Here is a 25,762-nt window from a genome sequence, read left to right as displayed (position 1 = left end):
GTCATTTGACTCATTTGGTAACACTAGGGATTGCAAAACATATAGCTGTCTCCGTACCAGTGCAAATGGTCCGTATGTCGCAAATGTGTTAATAACATACTGCGCGAGATAAAATGGATATAATTAACCTCAAATCATATTTCCCTTTGCGTATGATACGTTATGGTCGGCGTAACTTTTCTACATGCCAGCTACCAGTGAAAATATATCCATACGTGCTAAATCCATTGACAGCAATACAAAAACCTGATAAAGCTAATATGCCACGTTAAATGACAAGATGTAACATTGCATATATGCACATTTCCTTGAACATTGCACAACGTTGTTTACTATATTACTGGTGGTCTTTTGTAGTTGACTATAAAACAATTCTGCACGAATCCCTGTTATACCCACACCCTAAAACTGTGGCTTTTAGAAAAATGTAAATGTGAAAAATTTTCATTCTTTTTATTGTGGGAGAAGTTTTGGACGCCAATTACCGCCATTTTTTACTATAAGATTTCTGACTAACACTTTATTGTTCTTGCACTGGCGCTCACTGTGTGCATCTGCTCGAGATCAGAGGGAAGACTAGACCTTGTACGTACAAAGGGGCTTTTGGAAAATTTGACTTTTTGCTTTTCTTTTCTTTCAAGAGGTTGCCAAAGTGCCACCACAGCCTAGGATGCAGAATAACAGGTAATTCGCACAGATATGAGTGATTCTATGATGTGAAGTAGGTATACGTGGATGTACAATGTAGTTGAGATGATAGTGTCACGTACATGATATAAACATTGTGCAGTCACATGGAGTTTTCTCTACTATAGCTCTAAATTTGCATAACTGATTTCCCACGCTTTCAAATAACCAATCAACTGACTTCCCAGTCAACTGATTCCCCTACGCATTCAAATAACCAATCAACTGACTTCCCGCGCATTCAAATAACCAATCAACTGACTTCCTAGTCAACTGATTCTTCTACGCATTCAAATAACCAATCAACTGACTTCCCGCGCATTCAGATAACCAATCAACTGACTTCCCAGTCAACTGATTCCCCCATGCATTCAAATAACCAATCAAATCGTCTTCTGCGTCTCAAAACATCATCCATTATGAATGATCTTTCCTCCTGCGTTCCTCAAAAGCCCTTTTTGTGATATACCGAGAGGTAGTGATCTCATTTATTTGCAAGCAAATCATTCTTCTTTCTTTTCCTTTTTACAGAAAAGTTGCAACTCTTGTACAAATGACATCACATACAATCAACCCATCACTAGCATCCCTGTAGAATAATGATAACATTTAGCATAGATGCATATATGAGTGTATACGACAGCAGTTGATTGATTGATTCAAGTTTTTGTGTGCGGAACTATCACTGTTGAGGAGGGGGCAGTTCCTCTATGAACAGCCTGGTGGCGCTGTTCCATCCCGTGTAACCGTTGGTATCTCCGAAGTCAGGACAGTTGCCGATGTTGAAGTCCACTCTTATGATTCCGGCCCTCAGATCGTTGCAAACTCCTGAAATTAAAGAAGAGAAACATGGCAAGATATGGTCGGCATTTGCCAAGTGCTCGCTATTCCTTTTTAAGGAAATTTCTTTTTAAGTTGATAATATTTCCTACGGTCACCCTGTCCACTGCCAACTTTCTGCCAGCTCTGAGACCTATTTCCTGTGTCTGATCTTTTGTTGTCTGTACTGAGGTGACACAACCACTCATTGCTGTCTTTCAAATACTTACGGACACAGGCAAACACACACACAGAGAGAGAGAGAGAGAGAGAGAGAGAGAGAGAGAGAAAGACGCACGCACACGCAAATACATCCCACCCAAACAATACTTCCATATACAGTAGCAAACAACACAATGGCAATACAATCAAGCTGTTACAAACCTATTACAGGGTTTTACCCTTTTCGCGCCATGCTTGTCCTTTGTATTGAAAAACCAACAACAATGAAGAATGACTTGTTTTACCTTCAAACTGTCCCAGCCTGTGGCTTCTTGTTTCCGTGCTGGGCACCCATAGAACCCCCTCCACTGTGATGGGGTCCCGACACTCCACACCGTTAAACGTCACGAACCATCTCTTACAGGCAGACACGCCGGCCACGTAGAAGTTAGACGACACGGACACACGGAGGGACGACATGTTACTGTTTTTAACAAAATCACAGCCCTGGTGGTGTAAGAATGTACACAAATTACTCAAGGTCACTTACAACAGATTCAACACACACTACAGTCTTTACCTCCCATTTACTTGGACCAATTCTTGTGGGTGAAGTTCTTGCAATGCATCAATACCTCACTAAGATCCTGTTTCAACATGATTTTTTTCTTCGTGATCGTCTATTACTAAATATAACTTACTTTTTATCGTCTGTTTTGTGTACTTTTACATATTGCTGTCTTTGACTATGTAAATTTTGTCGTCGAGTTTTTTTGTATGGGGGAGGGCCACCAGTGAAGGTGCGTATACACCTGTTTTGCCTTCCCTTTCACTTTGTGGAAAATCGTAATAAACAAATAAACAAACGTATCGTCAATAATGCCGTCATGTAGATGTCACAATAAATAGCATGCACATTGAGCAAACAATTTGTCAAATTTGTAATTTATGTAAATCAGAAGACGAAATACATTTTACTATATATTATATAATAGCTATTCAAATTCTATAATCCTTACGTCTATACAATTTCTAATAGTTGATTGGAAGTTGAAAGTATTAGAGTGTGTTAGCTCTCTGAAATGTATGGTTGAATGTCGACATCTGACCTGTACGTAGACCAGTTAAACAAAAATATACAATAAACCTTCACCCATTCATTTATTCATCCATTAACTGTTGATACATCTACTTTGCATGGGACATATGAGGCGCAACAAAAACTGAAGACGGCAATATAGTGTATGAATATTAATTAAGTTAATTTTCACGTTTGCATCAATAGAAATTACAGTTCTACTTGCTGGAGATGACTGAAATCAAGACTTTTATTTATCATTAACGAAATTGCTATGGCAAAGGCCTCAACTTCTTTCCTGCTATAATGAAATTTCAGATCAACTGATCCATTGAGATACCATCCTCATAATGATCAATTCCTGTCAGCGAAAACGAATGGTCGCGATGGGATAAAGATGCAAAATGAATAAACTTTGGATTATGCATTTATAATCTCCTTTTCAAGCAATCGATATCGTTATTATCATCAGGGCAGGCCGTTCTTCGATGAAATCAATGGTTATTATTTCATGATTGTGGATAATAAATTATGGTTAGACCGTGAAATCAATGTAAACATCAATGTGTTATCAGATTAAGAAAGAAGTACATGAAGAATGACCTCTTTTACAGACTTGAACGAAGAAAGTAAACTCATCAAGCTCTTCTAAGAATGACTCTTCGTAAAAATGTTAATTAAATTGACAGTGGTTTCGCAAAACTCCTCAACGCGTGATTTGGACGGGGCATATTTGTTAGGTCTCCATTAGATTCTGGGACCAAACTTCCTGTGTCTGACGTTTTGTGGTCTGTGGTTATGGAATCCCCACCCACGTGCCGTTACCCAATTGTAAAAGCAAACACATACATACATACGAAAACGCAACCCAAGCAATACCTCCATCTTGAATAGCAAAGTTCCTTATTCACAAACGTTTAGCAAGAGCCGACGTTTCGATGGCCGTCTGTCACCTTCATCAGGGCAAGCCACGTGATACTTGTTCACTGTGCACCGAAGCTTAAGCTCGGTCTTACTGCTAACAGTACGGTCCCAAACGTAAAGTATGTCGATCGTGGATAAAGTGTGGTGGTAGTGTGGTGTAACGGCCGAATGCTTGACTCGGAACCAAGAGGTTCTTGGTTCGAGTCCTGACATGCCACCGATCTTGTGTCCTTGGGATTTTTTTGGTAAAACACGGCTTTCCTCAGTTGACTCAAGTAAAAATGAGAATTGTCCTGTCCTGTATGAGTCCTCCGCGTTGGTGGTGGCAAAAAATAAGTTAAAATAACTTGAGTGTCTAGTCATGAAGTGGAAATTGAATGAAAGAAAAATCATTCACTAAGCTGATGAAACTATTTACGGAATATCACTGTATGCAGCGGTAACACCACCCTCACCCCCCACCCCCAGTTCCCTTCCCCGGCTTCTTATCTTACTTGAATGGCTCCCACGTCTGCGCCGTTGTTGAGGTTAGGCCAGCTGCACTGTTTCCAGTTCATGCTGGAGGCTTTGGTACAGGAACACTTCCCGGGACTGCCGCGGTCTCCCTTGTCTCCCTTCGGGCCCAGCGGGCCGATCTCACCCTGGTCATATAACGTAATATTAAGCCCCAATATATAGTAGAGGGGATTCATTCCTCAAGCTAACCAACATCTTGCACACGCAGTCGTCCCTCAGTAAGACACCTGGAGCCGCATAGTTCCCGTTTAGAACTTTTATTCAGCCTGTCACACGACCAGTTTCGCCTTTGTGGCTTCTTCAAGTGTGCAGAGGCTGAATAAAAGTTCTAGACAAGAACTTTGCGGCTCCAAGTATCTTACTGGGGGACGACTGCGTGTGCGAGATGTCGGTTAGCTTGAGGAATGGATCCCCTCTACTATATACGTAATATTAAGCCCCAGTCACATGGCACATGTACTTGTTTTAAGCTATTGCAGTAGTTTCTTCTCAAAGACGTGCAGAAAAACCTCCATCGCACATGATGTAGGTGCGTAGTTCGCTGTGGGTGACGGTTGCAGTTGATTACTGTTGGCTATTTCATAGCACTGCTGAATTTTGACTTATATGCTTGAATAGATATACAAGAACATTCTCATAACACGAACATAACCTACACAAACACATCGTACATGTCATTGGCGCTGTCACTGTCACCATCCATATACAAACAAACAAAAGTACCTTTCCTTGGCCATGGTGCTGAACAACAGCCATATACAGGCATACATACCTGTCCTTGGTGCTGAACAACAGCCATATACAGTCAACCATACCTGTCCTTGGTGCTGAACAACAGCCATATACAGTCAACCATACCTGTCCTTGGTGCTGAACAACATCCATATACAGTCAACCATACCTGTCCTTGGTGCTGAACAATAGCCATATACAGTCAACCATACCTGTCCTTGGTGCTGAACAACAGCCATATACAGGCATACATACGTGCCCTTGGTGCTAAACACAATCCATGTACACAGTCATACATACCTGTCCTTGGTGCTGAAATACTTGTATGCATTTGAATTCATGTATGTTATTTCTACGCTTTACTTCGTTGTTTCTTTACATTAAACTGTGTTATGTTACATATATGATGACATGCCATGGGGTTTAATTACATTTATACACTATTTTATTTGTAGTCAATAGGTAATATGGAATGACATCATCACACGTACCTTACTACCGTCCCTTCCCGGCTGGCCATGCGCGCCTGGTATCCCAGGAGTCCCTGGGATGCCATTTAACCCGGAAGAACATCTGTCTTCATTTCCGTTGGGCATCATGTTGTTGTTGTTCTGGTAGGGTACACTGTTGAGCTGTAGTGCCATGAAGAAAGGATACAGTTTGCATACTTTCGGAGGGATAGAGCGATAGTGCTATTATAGATATGTAATGCTTTGATTGAGTTTAATTGAGTTTAATTGAGTTTATAGATATGTAATACTTTGATTGAGTTTAATTCTTTTCCAGACATTAATATCATGTTGCCATATATGACTGAAGTACAATTAGGCCACACAAAGTAATTTTAATGGATAGCGTCCGGCCGCGCGCATTGATTTTTGCCTGTTCCCAGAAAAGACACTCAAGAAATTCCGCTTACTTTAACTATGACCAGAGAGTCACGACAGTGTCAGTGGGATAAGGGAAGAAAGATAAGGGAAGAAAGGTGATTAAGGGAAAGAAACAGAGCAGGGTGACAAATAAAAGACTTCTTGGTTGTTACACTGTGTTCTCTCATTCAATTTGTGTCCTAACATTTGTCGTCTCTTAGTATATTTCAAATCTAGGCATCTTGCTTTTTTCAGCCCTCCTTGTTTTTTTTCGCGCTCTGTCATTAGATCTAGGGTCTCTAGAGGACGTCATCCATAATATTACCTTGGTGTGGCCTTAGAATGTTGAGAATCCAGTTTTCATACCAAGTTTCCACCCAAATAGAGGTAAGAAAATTTAATTCTTTTCATATTTTCTTACATAAATTAAACATACTGACGTATTTAGTGATGACATTGCCAAACTCTCACAGACATATACACATCTCTTCCACCCAACACAGTACTAAGTACGTTTTAAAAATTGATTTTTAGAATGTGCAATGTTCCCGCGTAACTCCTGACTGACTCCCACTCACTCCATCGGACGTTATTATAGCTCTAAGCCGGGATAAATAGAAAGTGCCGCCCCGTGTATAACTGATGCCTGCGACAGGGTATCTATCACGCAGCTTCAGAGAGGGGACAGAAAGGTCAATAGCTAATAAGGATGAAGAGCGAGCGGCGGTTTCCCCGTCCTTCCGTGTGACAGAAAACCCCGCAGCTAAACCTCCAATTACGGCATCATGTTCGCTACCAGGCGCTGCCTAGACCCCATCCATCGAGCACAAACACAAAGGCGAGCAGGACCAGTCGCCATTGCCTTGAATGTACATTACATATAGAGCATCTGGCTTTTAAGCACGGGTGGATTAGCCTTTTGGAGACCCTAATCCTTCAGGCTTTATCTCCAGGTCCCTGGATAAAAGATTATGGATTAATCGAAAGTCCGTAAAGACGGCTTCCATTTACTTACTGTTTGACATTCGCGTGTGGACATGGCATCTCGTGTACGCTTTGCTTTAGGGGAATATTTTGATACTAGTTTACTTCAAACCCACGAACTAGATGCAAAGTCCTAGAGTGGACAGGCGTTACCACAAGGGATGCACCGCATGATCATCATTATAAATATTCCAAGTGCTCTGAATGGCCTCTCATTTCCAAGACATGCTCATTTGCTGATTCCCCTGCGGTCCTTGGCGAATAACATAATTGGCCATTTACGGTCGGCTAGAATGATTCGTCAGCCATAGATTAGCTCCAGTCGGTCCCGTGAGGCTCTTTCGCTCATTCTCCGGATGAAAAAGCGAAAATAACTCACCAATAACTGCTCTGCTTATATTAGGGCCATGCTGATTTGATTATTTGGATGACATCCGCGCGCGCATGAATTTTCGTCCGCTTCCAAAAATAAAAGTTTTTGACCATGCTGTGAGTTGTACAAAGCAGCTGCAAAATCAGCAAATATACGCCATCAATTGCACAAAGAAATATTGTAAAACGATTCTAATGTAATAGATGCCATAGATAATGCCAACATCAATTCCAATGGAAAAGAAAAAAACGTGAAAAATGAAAATGAAGCGTCTATTATTCGCCATACCATACTATGTGTGCTTAGTCATTTGTTCAATGTTCATGACCACGTAGATTTTTTGATAAAGGCAACTTGTTTTTGTCAAACTTTTTATTCGCACGCTCGCATCAATTTTCGGGGTTCCTAGAGGATGTCATCCATGTAATCAAATCAACATGGTCCTATAAACATAATCACATCCAGCTTAAACGGAGGGTCTCTGAAGACAGTACTTTACCATAAATTTTACAGGACATCAGTTGTTATGGTCCTGCTCTTATTAACCCTAATCCCCTTGTCTGGTGATATGCGAGTCGCCTGGTAAATCACATATTCTTATCGAGATGAAAAGGAAATTGACGCCCTTTGTGAAGATGCGTCTGTGAGAAATGTTCTATGTGATACAGACAGTTCCTTTTGTAACGTTTTCTTCGCTTGAAAAGAGTCATCATCCATGAAAGGTCACAGGGGCAAGCTGTGTTCACTGGAGGACTTTACATCCAAATGCCAACAGAAAATGGCGTAAGCGAAATTCCATCAATGATTGATGTTTTCTTTTGAATAGAAGACATCGGTCGAACAGAAGACATCGTTACCCAGACATCAATAATTCTCTTTACATCAATTTGATATTTATGATGCAATCTATTGTACGTACTTCGTAAACATCAATCAAATATGATATGCTAATATGAGTGAAAACAATCACCAACAATGGCATTTCGATTCATGGCTTATAATATAACTATTTATAAATCAGAAGTCAGTGTGTCATGTTATTATTTTCGTGTTGCTGAATTTCAAATCAGCATCAGTTGAACATTTCTGGAATCGCAAATATGGCTATATTGTAACTAACTCATTGGGCAGAAAGATCCTTTACATGTATAAGAAAAAGCTCTGAAAATCCTGTAATCTATTTTATGAGTTCTTGCCATCAGCAAACAATAAGTGTTACTAACCTCTTTGAAGACTGATAATAATCAGCAGTTGAGGCACCGCTAAATACCTGTTCCTGGAATGAAGCTGTTTGGAGCGCTGCTCGTTCCCGGAACTGGCACCCAGTTGGCAATGCTACGCGTACGTCCAACATTACATAACAGGCTATCAGTAAACGAAGACTTCGACGTCTTGTTACGTAATCACATTGGCCTGTGCCAGAACAAAACCCTTTTAATCCACCCAGCGTCCATTTATCTATCTATCCATCCAACAGATGTAACATAGAAAAGATTATGTTGATTTAAACTTGGCTTGCCCGAGTGCGACGTAGCAATACTAGTAATAAGCAGCGCATTGCATGCAACAAACGCATTCATCTGTCTGGTCGTTTTAGACCTGGACTTTTCATTGACTACACACAAGTCTCGTCATGTACAGGACATAAAGAACATAGTTTTACTATTAATGCGCTCTGATTGAAGATGGAATTTATGCAGAAATGTATTAATAGAGCCAGGGAGGCAGTTTTACTGGCAAAAGGGTAAGGTCAAAATGAATAGAAACATGCTCTTATTTTACCACGTAGGACTGTAGAGATCGGAGTCAGAAATGCAATAAATGTTTAAGCATGGTAACGGGTTGTTCACATGCATTACTCAATGATGCTGCAGCTGTTTCAATATATAGTAAGTACAAGTCTTCCGAGAAAAAAATCTACCAAAAGAGAAGGTTGTACAAATATCTGCAAGAACATTATCGGTTCAACAATGACGTGCGGTAAACGAATTCGCGAAAGAACAGAGTGCCGTCCGAAAATGTTTTTCCTTATTTTTTTTTCTTCAGCAAAAAAAAAAGAAAAAAATTGCAGGAATTTGTTCGCACATCATTTTCAGACATATCCAACCTGGACACGTCTGGCAATAGTTCTTAACGACATATTTCAACAGATCTGCGTTTACACCGTTGATTCTAATAGTATGTATTAGTTTGAAAACACACGGAAAAACTATTCTAATAGCAAACGCCAGTCTCTGATATACATGTACCTCTACCAGACATCTGTGATTCAAGTCCTCTGATAATATATTTTACATATTTTGGCCAATTTCTACTATTTCTTTCCGTCCGCCAAGAGGCTCGGTAAAGATTACTTAAGCACTTGCTGTGAGAAGTTAAAGTTTGGGCGGTAAAAAAGGTTATCCTCGGATAACTTTTCAAAATTAGATGGCAAATCTTACATCAAGAACCACTGATTAGATCAAGAGATGTGTGCGCCAAAGAACTCAATCAAGATATCCCGGACAGCACGCCCTGAAATCTAGTTATCCAAAAGTGGCTCTAAGCCGCAGACAAATTGTAATGACAAGTCGAGTATCTAATATCGTATAAAGACGTTACATAAAGGCGGGATTAGATATAAAACAGATGAAAGCTAAATGTCTAACCTGATGGTATAGGTCGGAGAAGGATGCCAGCCGGGTGCCAGTAGTGACGGACAGAGCAGCACAAAGCTTTGGTTCCCACTCCGACCCTTTATGTAGCGGCGGAACGCGCATGTAATTCAGATGAAGGGGCTGTAATATGCTAATTAATCACCCTGTGCGTCACTATCCGACAAAAACACGTCCATAAACAATGTCAGGCACTATAAACCTTAAGCCACCACTAAGAGATAACGGTCTTTGTCAGACATTGAGGAATTTTCCGAGGGTCAGAAATGACGGGAAAACGACGATAGGGTTTTATCTGTAGCCAACAGTTTGAGGCTCGTCATGGCTTTAGTACTTTGCAATGAGCTTGCTACTTCCAGTAATCCTGTGATTTGTGCTATTGCTTTCAGGTCTTCGCGGTGGAAGATTGTGTTCAAGCCAGACTAATGATTATGACTCGGAAATTTCACGTCCAAAACAAGACAAAAGCACTCCTTGATGAAAGAGGACCTTTCCGAGAAAATACCGGTAAGAAGAGGAAGGAGAGTAAATGATTATTATTAAATGGCATCTTGCCCAATTTTCTCCATGTAAAAGTTAGTTGCTTTGCAACGCTCATTTGTCAAAGTTGTCGTACCAATTTTCTCTTCTTTAAGATTCACATGAACAAATATAAAAACGCCACCGTTCCGTCATACTTACCCCCAATACCTCCTCCCCGGACTATGCATGCCCCGTACGCAGACTAGTGTTCCCCCGGGTGTCATTGCCACAGTATTGATTACATCAGAGGAACGTTCTCCCGCTTTGCAAATCAAGTCGCCAAGATGCAGAGCAAAACCGCCAAGCAATCGAGCAGAACGTTGACCTACGAATCCTCCAATACAATAAAGCAACCACCGCACTAACCCTGAGAGGACGTCCGTCTTGTTACTCTGTTTGAAGTGAAATTGCGAGGTCTGATGAAGATTTACACAAGGGTTACGAGCTGCTGTCATTTGTTACACTGCAGAAACATTAGTGCCATTTCCAGCCACAATTTTTGCAGATAACGTAGCATGAAAATATGTAGTTGTTTCATAGGAAAATCTGCGTTGATAATCATATAATTTTGTCTACCTACACCCAACAAAGTCATCAATTTTGTCTACCTACACTCATCACAATCCATAAAGGCGTTCTGAAGTTATGCTGACTACAAATGTGCGAAACACAGACAGACAGACACACACACACGCACACACAGACAGACACACCAAAAACAATACTTCCACTTTTCATGGAGGTAATGATATTGACCTTTCTAGCCTTTCACATGAGTTATCATTTTCTCGCAGCTTGTATTACACTGTATGATATTAAAATTGATGAGTGCAGTCCATTCCTGTAATTGAATGCCAGTACAATGCCATGGCTGTGCAGTTTGTCCTGCTGCTTCAATTTCTACCGGCTATATTTTCTGCCGAAAGAATCAATCATTACCAAAGCGCCATGTGGACTCTCTGGACCAGGTGTTCTCAATAGATATGACTAACGACCAGCTGCACAAACTTTAGAGCTAGTAATGACATGTTTACAATAGATGGTGATAGCATAGATTTGTATGCTTAACTGTTATGTTTCCTACTTAGTTTACTACCGGTAGTAATGTTTTACTTACTTTTATATTCAGTATTTGATGTAATAATATAACTACTGCATTACCTGGTATGGGACAAGAACATAGATACATATTCAAGCAATAAAACAGATTAGAGTTAACATTAATAGAATCATGTTTTGTATATATCTGCGTAGGTCAGCTCATAGCATGTTGGAAGTTGATCTGCTCCATAATTTTTGTTCAATTCAAAACACCAGTCCTAAATGTGATCACGTATTCCTACTCACGCCCAATTTAGGCCACAGCAAGTAATATTTAGCGCGCGCATTAATTTTCGCCTGATTTTGAAACAAGAAATTGTATTTGCCCTCTAGCGGTGGTCAACATTCCGAAAATGGTTAAATATCGGTTCGGAGACCACCAGGGATTCAGCAAACTGAGGCACAATGGTTCGCGTTTGATCTCAAATCACACATCTACAAGGACATGTAATACTAGCTGTTGAATACAAGAGTAAATATCTGTTTGGTGTGATATCATGTTTTGTCACCTCAATTCTTGTTTAACAAGGCTTCTGACCTAAAAATTTGAAAATGAAGGAATCTTGTTTTTATTGGCCCGCCTTGTTTTTTTTCGCCCTATCGCATTAGATCTGGAGACTGGGGATGATGTCATCCATAAAATTGACTTGCTGTGGCCTTAGTTAACATACAATGCAATAGCTTTTGCAAAAAAATCTTTTATCAAACATAATTGTAGAATTCTATCTATCCTGCCCTGCTAACGTGCGCTGTGGGAAGTTCCCGGTCAGCAGGAGCCGCCAGTTTCATTACCGTGTACCCTGACTACCTCACACAGGACTCCCATGGTGCATCACTTCATCACTTCAGACACGGGGTCAATGGGACCACAGTTTGTCCCACAGTGCTTTACGGCGAGACGATTGTTGCAGTATTAATTGCACACGGGTATATTTACCGACAGCACTTTGGTATTAGTTATAAATCTGAGAGTGGAATGCGTGCATCTTCGCCTGATTCATTTTTCCTGCTTGGAATCAATCCAAGAGCGAGCCAGGTATTCTAAGAAGGATTCTGCAAAGAAGTGGAGCTACATTACGAGAGATAGTACACACACTAGCTAGAATGCCAAAATCCCTGTACCAACAAATAACCTTCCAGTCAAAAAACAATCGGTAGAAGTATCTCGGCTTTCAACAGGAGGATTGGTTTGACCGTCAATCTCGAATTGATAGCGGATCCCATACTTCATTTTCTACCTGTCATCTCAAGGGTGTTATGCAGTGATACAGGTCTTTTTATGATATAGAGATTTCTTAAAAGAATGGGTATTGTGGATTGACTGGACAAGACTCATCATCTATCCCCCGACCGCCAACCAATCATCCAACAAAGGCTGGTTGACCACGCCTACATTTCTACACGAATCGAATTTGAATCAAATTTGAGTCAAATTTGACCCCAATACCAGTACCCCAATACCTCAACCAGACACCAGTCAACCATGGCCGAACCTCCCGTCAACACCCCAATATCTAAATATTTTGAAACATTGAACAGTCGAACAGTACACGAGCAAGCCGAACACCAGCCAGCCACAGCCGACCTTGCTCCCGACCTACTCCTTACCATGGTTATAGGGAGTTCCGGCTAGTGTTCGGGAGGCAGTATTCGTCCTATTTGTATCAGGGGCTTAACTTACCTAGTACGCAGAAATCGCCCAACAAGAAAAAAATAAAACACTGTCTCTGTGCAATCTATCACCATGCTCCTCAATGTGTCCTCGGCCCTAGGGAGTTACTCTGTCATTTAATCAACTCTACTGTCCCCATCCAAATCGCCACTGCGCTCCACTGTCTAGCCAGGGTCACATCATTGTCTTCACAGAAAATGACATAACTGGAACTGATATGAATCACCAAGATATTAAGTAAGATGACAGTGTGTCGTCTTCGATCAGATTTTATCAATCTGTAGTAAAAAAGTTATACATTTCTTTGGTCTCAACTACTACATTTCATTTGGACTCTAGTACTTGATACTACTAGTATCAAGCTTTGCAATTGGGAGTATATTTTGTCCGAAAGGCTTACACCTTTCTCACGCCAAAAGGCAGTTACTCAAGCAACTGGATATGATTTTGGAAATGGTCAGACGTTTCAGGTAGCATCCACTACCTTTCGTCAGTGACACTAAGAGACCAGAGGAGAAATGCGAAAATACACCTTTGTCCTTTGAGTGAATGTGTATATTTCAACCTACTGGTAGAAAACACAACCTACTAGTATGATAGAATTAGTGACATGTCTAACCATTCAAGACACATGCATATAAGAGGGACATGATGCTTTTGTGGTACGTATGCAGAAAACCTCGCGAAATAATGAAGAGACACTACTTTACGAGATAACTTGTACAAACTGTATCCAATCTAGGCGGAACCCATTACTTTTACTGTAGGTTTACGAGAGGGTCACAGGTCATGGCGGTCTCTGTCAAATAACTCTTCTATGTATCATCATCCTGATGATTGGAGCTTACCCTTTGCTTGTGATATACTAGTATTAATCAATAGTTACAGTCTATAGTTTGTTCTTGACTATGAATTCAGTATTTTGAGACGTTTTGAAGTCATACGTGTGCGTGTCAAGGCCATCCCGGTTTTTTGTGTGCTGCCGTTGCTTTAGCTAGCATCGTCATGATAATTTTCTGTTAAGATTCTTGACGCTTTTGAAATGGCGTGTCCTATAAGCTATTCTATAACGCACTTTGCAAAACGTACGCTTGGTGGAAACTTCAAGATATATAGTGCAGCACTGAAGTTATAAGTCTGTCATAAGTCATGACAAAAATCTAACATATTCTTGATATGATGTAACGTATTCTTGAACGTTCTCTAAGATACACAGCAATGCATGAAAAGAAGATATGGTACAAAACTGACGGAGTTTGTTAAAAAAACATGTTTTTTTACATCAATGTGATGAAAACTACTTATTCTAACTACGCCTGTTATATGGAGTCAGTTGGTCTGTTGCCCCATAACTACTATTATACCTACAATTGCGCACCACCTAGCTTTTAAAAAATTCACAACCAACTGTTGTTTGATGTTTAAGGCGAAGAAATTTACAGCAATATTTCCAATCACTTTCCTCTCAGTGACTGAAACATTAAACTTATCTTTAGCTCAGACTGGGCGTGGTCGCCACCTTGCTCCGGATGTGTGCCCACACAATAATGAAAACAATGAAACAGATGATTACAAAACCAACCTGCGCAGAGATGTGCAGACACCCCAGCAGCGACAGCACGAAAACTCCCGCGAAATTGCCCGCCGATGACTTCATCTCTTTGGCGTTGTGTTTGCGTGGGTGGACTGCCGCCGACAAGGTATATAAGGCCACGGAAAATCACTCTCTGTGTCCGGGACGTCTTCCGGACCACTTAACGCTCCTGTCGCTTTCCGTCCCCCCCCAAAAAATTTATTACCGTGCTGTCGATTTCACTCGTCCAATCCATACATCCGTATTAATTTGACCAAAGCTTTATTGCTTCATGTATGGGCGACGGCCGGTTTAATATGAAATGGACTCATTGGAAAATTAAATTGGCACGGGACAGTGTTTTGTGTAACCTGGTTTGAGTTTACCGCTTTTGTATCGATGGAACAGGCACTGGTCACTCCTGTACATGTCTTGGCTCTCAAGTAATGTTTGCAGAGTGCTTTGGGGTGTTCAATATCGCCGTTTCAGGTTCATTACGGGATTGCTGTGGTGGCGGCTTGCCAACTCCTGTTCAGTAAGGGAACTGAGGGGCTTAAACCCGCTTTGGCATCATTCCATTAATACCGATTTCCATTACTCCATGCGGAACTAAAATGCAGTAATTAATCCCGTAATCTAATGAGACTGGTATGCAAATTCTAGGCGTCCTTTTCTTACTAAATTCGCATCCGCTTCCCATTCCCATAATAAAGATGAAACGCAAATGACTGGCAGGCTCGATACAATGTGTTTCTTAGAAAATTGCTAAACAGCCGTACGCTTTATTGTGAATTTGGTTCATTTCTAATTTGTTCTTTTTCTTTCTTAGTTCCCCTCACTACAATCACAAATTTTTCTCTTTGAACAATCTATTTCTAATATTAAAACATGATTCAAGTAGACCATTTTTCTAAGTTTAGAACCTATTGTACCCAGATAGTTAGAACGTATAATAGAAAATGCTTTCTAGTATAAAATTTCTTTGCATTTCAACAATATAACCAAAATTTATAAACAATTTACGTGACACTATACAAGAAGTTACTGCAACGAATATGGATTTTACAACAGTTTCTTTCCAAGCTATGGTATAACGGCATTACGTCTGGCTTAAACCTACTCACTGCCAGGATTTCATACCAATCACAAAGCCTAAATCGATACATATTTAAGATTAGTTAGACCTGAGGGGATTCCAGACGTTAGATGTGATTTTCTGTTAAGTTCTATCCGCCACCCTCCGCCCCTGACGGCCGCTAACCCTGTGCACGTCTCCCCGGTCTAAACCGTAAATAACGGATTCCTAGCGGAGTTTTAATCGTATCTACATAGTTCCTATGAGTATATCATGTGCCGAACGAAGCAACACTCACAAGATTACAGTGGCAGGCGTTCTATGAAATCAAATCTTAGCTGACTCGGTAATTGCGATGGTAATGATTCAGAAGTGAAACCCCCTCAATCTCCGAAGAGAGAACTATGTCTCCCGTCTATTACACAGACATAATTAAACATACACACAATCTGGGTAGTGAGCCCAACGTACGTTTTGTGAGCTCCCTGCTATGCGTCCAAACTTGCGTCTCAGTCCGTCCCCCCGTCCCAACATAAGTTTAGGCCGTCCACAAATTGACACTCCGGGCGGCTGGACTGATACAAATCTGAGGCTGATTTTGGCTTAGAAAATCATGCTTATGTTAGAATGGCTTGCTTCTTTTAGAGTCACCATTTTGCTTTTACTTTTCTCGTTGACCCATTGTATTGTAACAAACACATTCACGTGTTGTGGGGGCGAACACATGTAGATGTTGTTCTATTTCCACCACCCCCACTTAATTACGTCTATCTGCCACTGTACTTATGTTTACCGAAGCATCGAAGGAAAACACATTGTTTTTGCGACGTTTCTTTCTTCTTCATCTCCAAACAGTGACCTGATGGACCAGACTGTCTATCCCCATGGTAACTGGTGTTGGGTTACATAATGTTGCAATTTTATAGCAGGAGGGATTTAGAGTCCTGTCACCATACATGTGAATGTGTTTGAGTAAGAATTAACCGAGCAGACCATATGCGAAGGTAAACATTTGCATTTGCTTTGCAAACTTAATGTTACCTTTTACTTTCATTTTTGACACATTATGTGCATGTACACGTGCATGCATGTGCACGTGTTGCGGGGGCGAACACATGTAGACGCTGTTCCATTTCTATCACCTCCACTTAATTACCCGCCACTGTATTTGTCTGGCCATTTTCATACATTCACACTATACCTTTGATTCAGGTTTGCTGCCAATTACAATACAATTAATTTTGATAATTTAGAACTATAGTCCTAATTGTAGTGAAAAATATGATAGTTTTGAGTTCCTTTTCTCATGGCCAGACAAATGTAGTCTCTGATTTTATTATGATATAAATATCATAATTATACCTGAAATGAACAATTTAACGGTAGTTTTTTATTTAAATGCACAGTGTATCCAGTTTGGTACATTTATGACGCTACACATGAAATAATCACAACCATAATGGAAAAAAGCAATTAATTACAGAATAATTTTACCCAATTCAATTTTGAAATACGTTCATGTCTATGCAAATATGTTTTAATTATGCTCAAAACAATTTAAAAAACTATGTAATTGTAGTGCCTGGTAATTCAGAAATTCAAAGGTAAAAGTATTCTTAATTTGCTACTATACTCCACTTTTATAACTTCCCTCCATTAAAACCTCCATCCAGGGACTAAATCAGGAATGTTCGAAGATACAAGACGTTTCTTAAACATTTCGACCGAAAATGTTGCAAACAGTCTCTTACTATCAGTGAGGAAGTCCAGTGTCCACCCGTTCGTCTTCATACAACACTGACTGATGATGTCCACTCGTCTGAATCCGTCCATCAGGCGGGTTGTACACTGAACATGCGCCGCCCTTGTTCGCTTGCGAGCCGCTCTGGTACTGCAGTCCAACTCCTCCTGGAACCTGGTGCCCTTCGTCCTTCCCGTAAGGACCCTTACCATCTCCGGTCGAATCACTTTCTCCCTCTTCCTCTTCATCTTCTGAGTCTTTTGACTCATCATTTGTCAGTGATTGGACGACTGGTCGTTTGAAGTCTGTTGCCCGCCCATCAGTACCATTTTCTTGTGGTGTTAAACTTGCCTCTGCACGGCTTCTTGTGGCTTGTGGGGAGTCCTCAGGGTAGCCGACTGCGTACGGCTGGGCCTCATAGTTGTCTTCTTGCGCTGGGTCATCAACGCTGTCCGCTGCATTGGACTGAAGCTGTGATCCTGTCTGGTCATCATAGGTGACTTGGTACGGCTCAATGGTATGGCTGTCGTCTGGGGAGGGTAGTCTGTTTGTGGTTGAGTTTCTGTCATGACCCTTCAGTTCAGCCGAGTCAGCATAGGAAACTGCGTACGGCTCGATATTATTATCGGTTTTTGAGGAAGTAGCTTCTTCGTAACTTCCGTCGTGGTGAGGCAAATCTGTACCGCGACAGAGCTTGAGGATGAAGAGGAGAGCTGTCATTGTCAACACGAGGAGCGGGGGCACAACAACAGCAGTGATTAAGGCAGTGATCATGACAAGGGTGATGTTGACATCCTTCTTGATAACTGGGTCTTCCCCAAAGTCATTAACATTATCCATCTGTGTGGTATGCTCAGATACAGTCAGAATCTCAGTATACTCCTCAGTGGGAATGGAATCACTGTACGGGTGGGTGGTAGGGATTTGAGGGTCTGATGAGACATGGGACACTAAGAAAAGTGGCCTCGTGGTACCCCAACGACCGCCCGAGCTCGATGAGGTCAAGGGATAAGTGATGTGGTGAGGTGATGAGTGCACGTTCCTAGACTCTGTCGTCGTGGAATGTTCACTGAATGGTTTGGAGCCGATCTCTTGCTGTGGCCTGTCCGTTTTAGTTTTGCAGAGCTCGATTTCCATGGTAGTTAGACTAGCTCCAAACAGATCAGGAGGAGAGGCACACTTCAGAAATTCGGCTCCAGAAATGTACGGCAGGTCCGGCAGGCTGCAGATGAACCACGTTAGATCCTTGTCACATCGCAGTTTGTTATCTCTTATCTTCAGATTCAAGCCCTTGATATACTTCAAACGTACAACATCTCTGTCGATAGTAGCGATGTGGTTCCTCTGAAGGTCCACGTATACGCTAGCACGTAGATCTAGCAGTGCGGTAACGGGTACTGAAGTCAGGCGGTTACCAGACAACCGCAACACTCGAAGCTGTGCTAATCCACGGAATCCATGTTGGGATATGGCGGAAATAGCATTCTTCTCCAGGAGTAGAACACGTAGTTTCCCGATCCCAATAAAAGTGTCAGGTTCTGAGGGTACATAAAATAGGGCCTTTAACTTGAATTTTAAGCCAGATGTTGAATTTTATGTGAATGAATGAATGAATGAATGAACTTTATTGCTCGACAGTAGTACATGGTACAACTTATGGCAACAATGACGATGTGAACAATACAAGCAATTCTATTCTAAGAGACTACGATATAGAAATAAACGACAAATGTATATTATGTAACTATGATAATATGATTGAAACGTTGATATGAATGACAGTTTTGAATAATATGAGGAAGAAAGGAGTTGATTTTGAAGCGACATGAAATTTGTTTCCAGTTCTCCTTCATAATGGGGGAGGGGGGAGATCAAACTTGAGCACCTTTGTATAAATTTTATATAATAATAAAATTAATATCTCTAAAATCCAGACTCCCTCAAATCATCTATATATACATTTACCATATCTGACTAAAAAACTATTTTGTCAAATACTAAAAGTGTAATACTCCCCAATATTCACATTTGCCATGTGACATTTTACAATACAAATTTTGCAGAAATGAGTTCCCAAAAATGTCATATTCTGCTTTTTACCTTTGTACCTTTAAACCATATAAAAATTTAGAAACGTATTGCCCTGGTATACTGAATCTACTATAAAAATTAATGCAGCTGGCTAAGAAGCATTTCTTGACTGAAATGTAGCATGTATTTGTGTATCTGAATCTACTATAAAAATTCATGCATCTAGCTAAGAAGCATTTCTTGACTGAAATGTAGCATGCATTTATTTTCGGGCACAAGTACTGGAAAATGAAACCTCTTTCTAACTTACCTATCCCTGAGACGCGATTGTCAACAAGGTACAGGTGAGTTAAGTGGCGTAGACCCCGGAAGGCGCCTGGTTGGATTGTAGAAACGTTCGACATTCGGATACTCAGGTGAAGAAGGAAAGGAAGGTTCTGAAACGATTCTTCAAGCAGGGTCGGAGAAGAGAGATGCTGGATTAAGACTGATACAGTTCCTCTTGAGAAGTCGGTTGGTATGGCGTCCAGACATGCAGGAAAGTTGTACGGTCCTCCATGTCCAACCAAGCTGCACGGAGAACTCTTCCAATTTGGGTCGGGACAGCGACAAGAATTGGCCGCTTTCGTGTGGCAATTTTCTGGGCATTTTGCCGCTTTCAGAACAAAAATCAAACGATTGTAGACCAGAAGTAGGAAGATTAGTGTTCCCCTCTGCACCATTTTGATTTAGCACTTGTGTGCTTTGGTGAATTTCGTCTCGCGTTTGCACTTTACGATGAGATGCATGAATACGCGTTGTTTCCTTTACCCAACGAGATGTTAATGTGATGAATAGGTCTACGTCTATTGGCCTGTTCCATTTACTAATATTAGCCTGACGGGTTGTTTCGAACGTTGAACCCACATGTCTGACATGTATGGAAATTTGCACTAGTGATGACGTATGGCGGGTGTGGCTTCCTGGAAACAGTCAAGATAAGGAAAAGGGGCAAGGACGCATACATGTACATATGTAACTAGAGTTCTAAGAACACATGCCTTCGCAAGTTAAGGGAAGGAAGGGGCAAGGATACATATATTTAGAGTTCTAGGAACACACGCCTTCGCCAAGTTAAGGCAGGGAAAAGGGCAAGAATACATGGTGGAAAAGGGGCAAGGACACATAATTATGTAAGTAGATTCCTAGGAACACGTGCCTTCGCCAAGTTAAGGTATAGTAAGGAAAGGGGCAAGGGATACATGATGGAAAAGGGGCAAGGACACAGGTTTCTTGGGCTGCCCTGCACAGTCATTGTGATTGTACATAATTCATTACATATTTATGTCTTTTTGTGTCCTTGGCCACCTTCTTCGCTGATCGCCGGATTAGTCCCGCCAGGAAATTGCCTGTGTTTCTATTCTAGCATGCGCAGGTCTCCAGTTTAAAGCTGTGTTGATTCTTCTTCAGTGATCCATTCTAAGACCATGTTGATTTGATTATATGGATGACATCCTCCGGGAACCCTAAAATTGATGCGCGCGTGCGAATAAAAAAAAGTTTTGCAAAAAAAAAAGTTGTTTTCATTATGAAATCTACGTGGTCATGAGGGTTAAACAAATGGGACAGAATATGGTTTGGCGAATAATCTAGTCTTTCTTTACAATTTCGTCTTTTTTCGTTTGATTTTGGCATTCTACGACATTGGTATGGTTTTTTTGTGACTTACGGTCTATTTTTGCTCATTTTGCAACTGTTTTGTGCGATTTACAGTATGGTTGAAATTTTTTTTTTTTTTTGAAACGGCCGAAAATTCATGCGCGCGCGGATGTCATCCATATAATCAAATCAACATGGCCTAAGCACATGGCCGAGCCAAAACAACCAAAATCCGTGACCCTAGCATGTCTGCCCTAAGACACCGCCTAAGAAAAACATCAAGGGCCAGAAAGACGTCAACTATTGGCGTACTTCAACTACCTACAGGCAATAGTGGCAAACAGACTTTAGTTCAATGCAATTATATAAATATATTTATTTCCGTTAATTATACGTTGCAATTGATTACAATTTTAGACATCTCTATAATTTCTCATTACCTAAAGTACCCACCTACCTAAAACAATACAATTCATCAATCCATGTTTGACTTATTCCCTTAAATTCCAAAAGCTACAGTTTTAAACAAGCTGGTAGGATGCCCAAAATTACACAACGTACTCCCAGTCCCAACACCTTTTTTTTAACATAATTAACTTAACACGGTAAATTTTACCTCAAACGTTGATGCTTCGATGCAGTACCGTACATAACCGCTAGGCCCATGATCGAATGCTTTCGTATATTTGAAATACCGTTACCTCTTATTCTAGTCTAAAGACCGAGTAATATCATAGTTTCCCTTCTACTACCACTCCAAGGCTATCATGGCACAGGTCAAACGGGCGCAAACAGAGAACTTCTGAACAGAATGTTTCCACCGCTTCCACCATGGCTTCCTCTGCGACAGACACTGTGAGGTAGATCGGGAGTTCTGTGTCACACCTGCACATCTCAGCAAAGTGTTTGAACAAGTGAGCTTTCACGTGTCTTTCCTCTGATGCGTGAAGGTCCACAAAATACTGCAGCCCTGACGGAACTTGGAAACATTTTCCAAAACTAAAGCTTTCTACAAACGGTTCTGTGTCGTCTGCGAATAGAGAGAAACCGTTGTTGAATAGATATAGGAAGTTTTCCTCGCAGAAGTTGAGCGCGTCCCAGCGCCCGCTCATGAGTCCGTTGGTGAGCAGCTTTCGTGAAACTTCGGGTCGGAGAACCGAAGGCATGTCATTGGCGTGAAGTCGGCGGATTTCGGGAAGAGTCGGAAGATTGTTTTCTATCGTGCCGAAGATGTTGTTTGCTGCTCGGATGGCGCATGCGCTTTGGCTGCCTCGTGAGTTTGGCTCGTCCACAAATGTAGTCGTTGGCTGTGAGGAAAAGCAACTTTAAATCAAAACTCTATCCTAAATGTCAAATAGCAAGCAAATAGAGAAGCTTTAGATATTTTGTAGAAAAAAGTATGTCTTTTAAGTTTTAACTTAAAAGTTAAACCTTTCGATCCAACATAAAAAGTTTTTGTTGGATCGAACGTTTTAACTTTAAACATGTAACTACCAACACAGATGAAGTTTCATGATAGTAGAAAAAAAATATGTAAATTCTTGAGTAATTTCTGCTCACCAAACGACAAACGACTTCCATCCCCTTTTTCTTCAGGGACTCGATCTTCCCAGCGTCGGCAACCAGCTTTCTCTTGCGTTCCACCGTCGGGAAGTGTGACCGGACCAGCCGGTCGACGTGCTCGGTCAGGCGGCGGCTGATGCCCAGCCCGCGGCACGACTCCGCCACACGTAAAGCCTTCTCTATGTACACCTCGCCTCCGTCAACGATAAAAGCAGAGGACAGCCCCACCTAGCGGAAAAGTAGATTACGACAGTTAAGGACAACGCCGCATTATGTACATCTTTGTTGAACGTTCTGCAACTTTATACTAGCATGCTATGTGTGTGCATTAGAGAATTTGTCACAAACAAAGAGCAAGTTACAGAAATGATAAGATGATAAGCAAAATAATTCAACATTATTGGAAAATTAGAAAGGTAACATATTTGGAAAGCAAATGCATAATGTTTACCTTCGCATATAGTCTGCTCTGTTAATTATTACTCAAACACAGTCATATATATGGAGTCTAAATCCGGACCCTCTTGCCATTAAATTGCAACATGATGTAACCCAACAGCAGTTACCATGGTCACAGACGTCTGGTTCAGGTCATTGACCTTATTGGTTTGGAGAAGAAGAAGAGGAAACAGAGCAAAAACAATGTTTTCCTTCAATCGGTAAACATAATAAACAAGAACAGAAGACAGAAAATGATAAATGAATCTTACAATTTGACAGTCCAACTCCGCCAGTACGACAAGTCTTTGCGGGTCGTCTATGAAGGCGTGATAGTGGGACGGCAGGTAGTCCAACCCGCCGTACACTCCTTCCGACATGGCCACAACTCCGGCGAAATCGTCATGAGTGGCCAGGCGAAACGCGAGACAGTCCCTGGGCATGGTGAGCTCACTGTGGTGGCTTCTGTTTGAACTCAGTTGTGGGTGATGATGACTTTTCCTGTAATGAAATAGATGTTATGAGGATCAGTGTATATGAAAAAAAAGAACGACAACAAAAGAAACATTTTGAAAAATGAAAGGAAAACTGATCACGGCCTGTAACGCTCATTAAAATCACTTTTTTTCTTGCAGTTGCAACTTAAATGTGAATCACTTAAACTGTTGGAAACTGACGAAACCGTCTCTCCCCGGCAAAACTCCCTTGGCCGCAAAACCGTCCCTCCGCGGCATAACTCGCGTCGCTCACCGAGAAAAAAAAATGCCGCCACCCCAAAAGTCTGCGAAGGAGGCTAAACCGCTGTAGGGTTTCACAGTCACTTTCAAGGCATGAGGTATTTCTAATGTGTACTCCTAAGTGTTAAATGTGTGGAATTGTACATTTAGTAAGGCCTATTCTGACTGTGTGTCAGCTAGGAGAGGACAGGAGTTGGCTCGATGTTGTCTGCTGGTCATGACTAGACCGTAAACTGGCCAAGGCGGTTGTTTTATCTTTTTTTTTTCTCAGACATTCATCTGGGATTAAAACAGCATGGTTACCGGTTACCAAACCTACTTTAATAGAAGAACCCATTGTTTCTCGTGTTGACATCCTTGATGCCCTAGTTCAGAAATACCCATAGGGGTATACAAGTGGTTAGACGGCTCCCCACCTCCCACCTCTACTTGGAAGGGCGTGATTATTATGGGACTAGACAACCCAATTAAAAAAGTATTCAACAACTCAACTCAAAAAGTATAAACTCCATATGTTCATACATATATAACTGCGTTAAGAAGCGAGAAAAAGTTTAACCTGTACATTAGTCTGTAAGATATTACTGTGATATTGTTTCTGATTTTTCTCCACTGTACTTAGCTTGAACAATGAAGGTCTCTCATTCTGATTCTATAACTAGGGTTTCCAAAATGTGGCGCGATTTTGCTTATTCTTCATTCCGAATGTTTCAGCTAAATTGACTCCTGCCTATTCAGAATAAGTGTGAAGGGGTCTTTACACAATGACACATCGATAAGAAGATACTAAAAGACAATAAAAAAAGCGAGAGAAAAAAAAAACGGAGTCACTTTTCGATTTGCGCCCCTGGTCCGTCTTGGTGTTTTATCTCGTTGCTTGCGTGCTGAAGTTCGCGATATCTCGGGGGAGAGAGCGGCGTGTAGGTTACTCCTGTCGCGGGGTCTGTGACGGTTTTCTGGCGGGTACCGGTAACAGACACTGGGGCAGGCTCAAGGACGGTTTCTCTTTTCGTACCGTCCATTTCTTCGCTACGACAACGACGCGCACGTACAACGCACTTTGACAAGACAGAGCCTTAATTTCTTATACACTTCTCTCACGTGACTAGTATCAGCCAATCAGTATCACGGCACCACCGTACATTGATTACCCCAGAAATTGTCTTGCCTCAATGATTGAGACTTCACCAGAATGAAGATAAAAATTCAAAATAAAAAGCCACAGAAGGTGTCATTGTGTAAAACTCTATCAAATGTACAGGTACCATGTGTGATTATACTAAGTCGCGTTATACTATCCTATACTAGGATTGTTACTAGGCTTCAGAAGCGGCTGGAAAGTCTAGAAATTGGCCACATAGACAGAAAACATCCCAGGGGAATTGTACCGCGGAAGGAGTATACATTTGCCGCTTTGTGACTTTTTCGGCGGACCAGCTCCCCTGGGATGCTTTCGGTCTATGCGGCCAATTTCTACTCTTTCAAGCCGCGCCCGAAGCCTGATAGAGGCTAGCGTTATCCTCATCTCGCAGAAAGTCATTCAGCGTCCACGATGTCTTTTAAAAACCAGTAAAGTAAGTCTGTGTTGAGTTGTGTTGAATTGAGTTGAGTTGAAAGTAAATCCAACACAGCGCATTGATCAGTTGATTGTTATCTGTTTGAGGCTTTTACAATAAGTAGTCTGACCCCCCAAATCTGCCTGTGATTACTCTAGTGTGAAACTAATTAGGTGAATAAGTTGGCCTTGTTTTTCTACTACCAAACCGACCCAACAACTTTGCAAATCGGATACTTATCCCACTCATTTGTCAAAGTTACTTGTCATGAGATACAGGTTTACATGTTACGAATGTTGGTATCCTATTTTTTTTCT

The 25,762-nt window shown here is 41.2% G+C and overlaps 3 protein-coding genes across 5 annotated transcripts; all 3 read right to left on the bottom strand.

Moving 5' to 3' along the window:
• Positions 1 to 8: 8 nt before the first annotated feature.
• Positions 9 to 14,890, bottom strand: LOC109482987 (collagen triple helix repeat-containing protein 1-like). Of its 3 annotated transcripts, XM_019785946.1 has the most exons (6): positions 9,793 to 9,893; positions 8,368 to 8,479; positions 5,410 to 5,550; positions 4,165 to 4,311; positions 1,974 to 2,175; positions 9 to 1,515 (listed from the first exon to the last, which is right to left on the bottom strand). In XM_019785946.1, the coding sequence occupies exons 3-6, from the start codon at positions 5,515 to 5,517 to the stop codon at positions 1,370 to 1,372; spliced, it is 603 nt and encodes a 200-aa protein (XP_019641505.1). In that variant the 5' UTR covers positions 5,518 to 5,550; positions 8,368 to 8,479; positions 9,793 to 9,893; the 3' UTR covers positions 9 to 1,369. The 3 variants fall into 3 exon arrangements, with proteins under 3 accessions (XP_019641505.1, XP_019641504.1, XP_019641506.1); XM_019785945.1 differs by lacking the exons at positions 8,368 to 8,479; positions 9,793 to 9,893 and adding an exon at positions 14,676 to 14,890; XM_019785947.1 differs by lacking the exon at positions 8,368 to 8,479 and having other exon boundaries at positions 9,793 to 9,865.
• A 2,604-nt stretch (positions 14,891 to 17,494) lies between these two features.
• LOC109482835 lies at positions 17,495 to 20,238 on the bottom strand. Its single transcript, XM_019785678.1, has 3 exons — positions 19,824 to 20,238; positions 18,503 to 19,020; positions 17,495 to 18,406 (listed from the first exon to the last, which is right to left on the bottom strand). The coding sequence occupies exons 1-3, from the start codon at positions 20,233 to 20,235 to the stop codon at positions 17,495 to 17,497; spliced, it is 1,842 nt and encodes a 613-aa protein (XP_019641237.1). The 5' UTR covers positions 20,236 to 20,238.
• Positions 20,239 to 21,450: 1,212 nt separating this feature from the next.
• LOC109482990 (histidine N-acetyltransferase-like) lies at positions 21,451 to 25,388 on the bottom strand. The gene is made up of 4 exons (XM_019785949.1): positions 24,721 to 25,388; positions 23,425 to 23,653; positions 22,712 to 22,942; positions 21,451 to 22,458 (listed from the first exon to the last, which is right to left on the bottom strand). The coding sequence occupies exons 1-4, from the start codon at positions 24,909 to 24,911 to the stop codon at positions 21,883 to 21,885; spliced, it is 1,227 nt and encodes a 408-aa protein (XP_019641508.1). The 5' UTR covers positions 24,912 to 25,388; the 3' UTR covers positions 21,451 to 21,882.
• Between the last annotated feature and the right edge of the window lie 374 nt (positions 25,389 to 25,762).

The sequence above is a fragment of the Branchiostoma belcheri genome, unplaced genomic scaffold, assembly GCF_001625305.1.
Source record: "Branchiostoma belcheri isolate BF01 breed outbred unplaced genomic scaffold, Haploidv18h27 scaffold61, whole genome shotgun sequence".
Classification (NCBI taxonomy): Eukaryota; Metazoa; Chordata; class Leptocardii; order Amphioxiformes; family Branchiostomatidae; genus Branchiostoma; species Branchiostoma belcheri.
The sequence above is the reverse complement of the archived record's forward strand: the minus strand, read 5'-3'. Positions and strand labels throughout refer to the sequence as shown.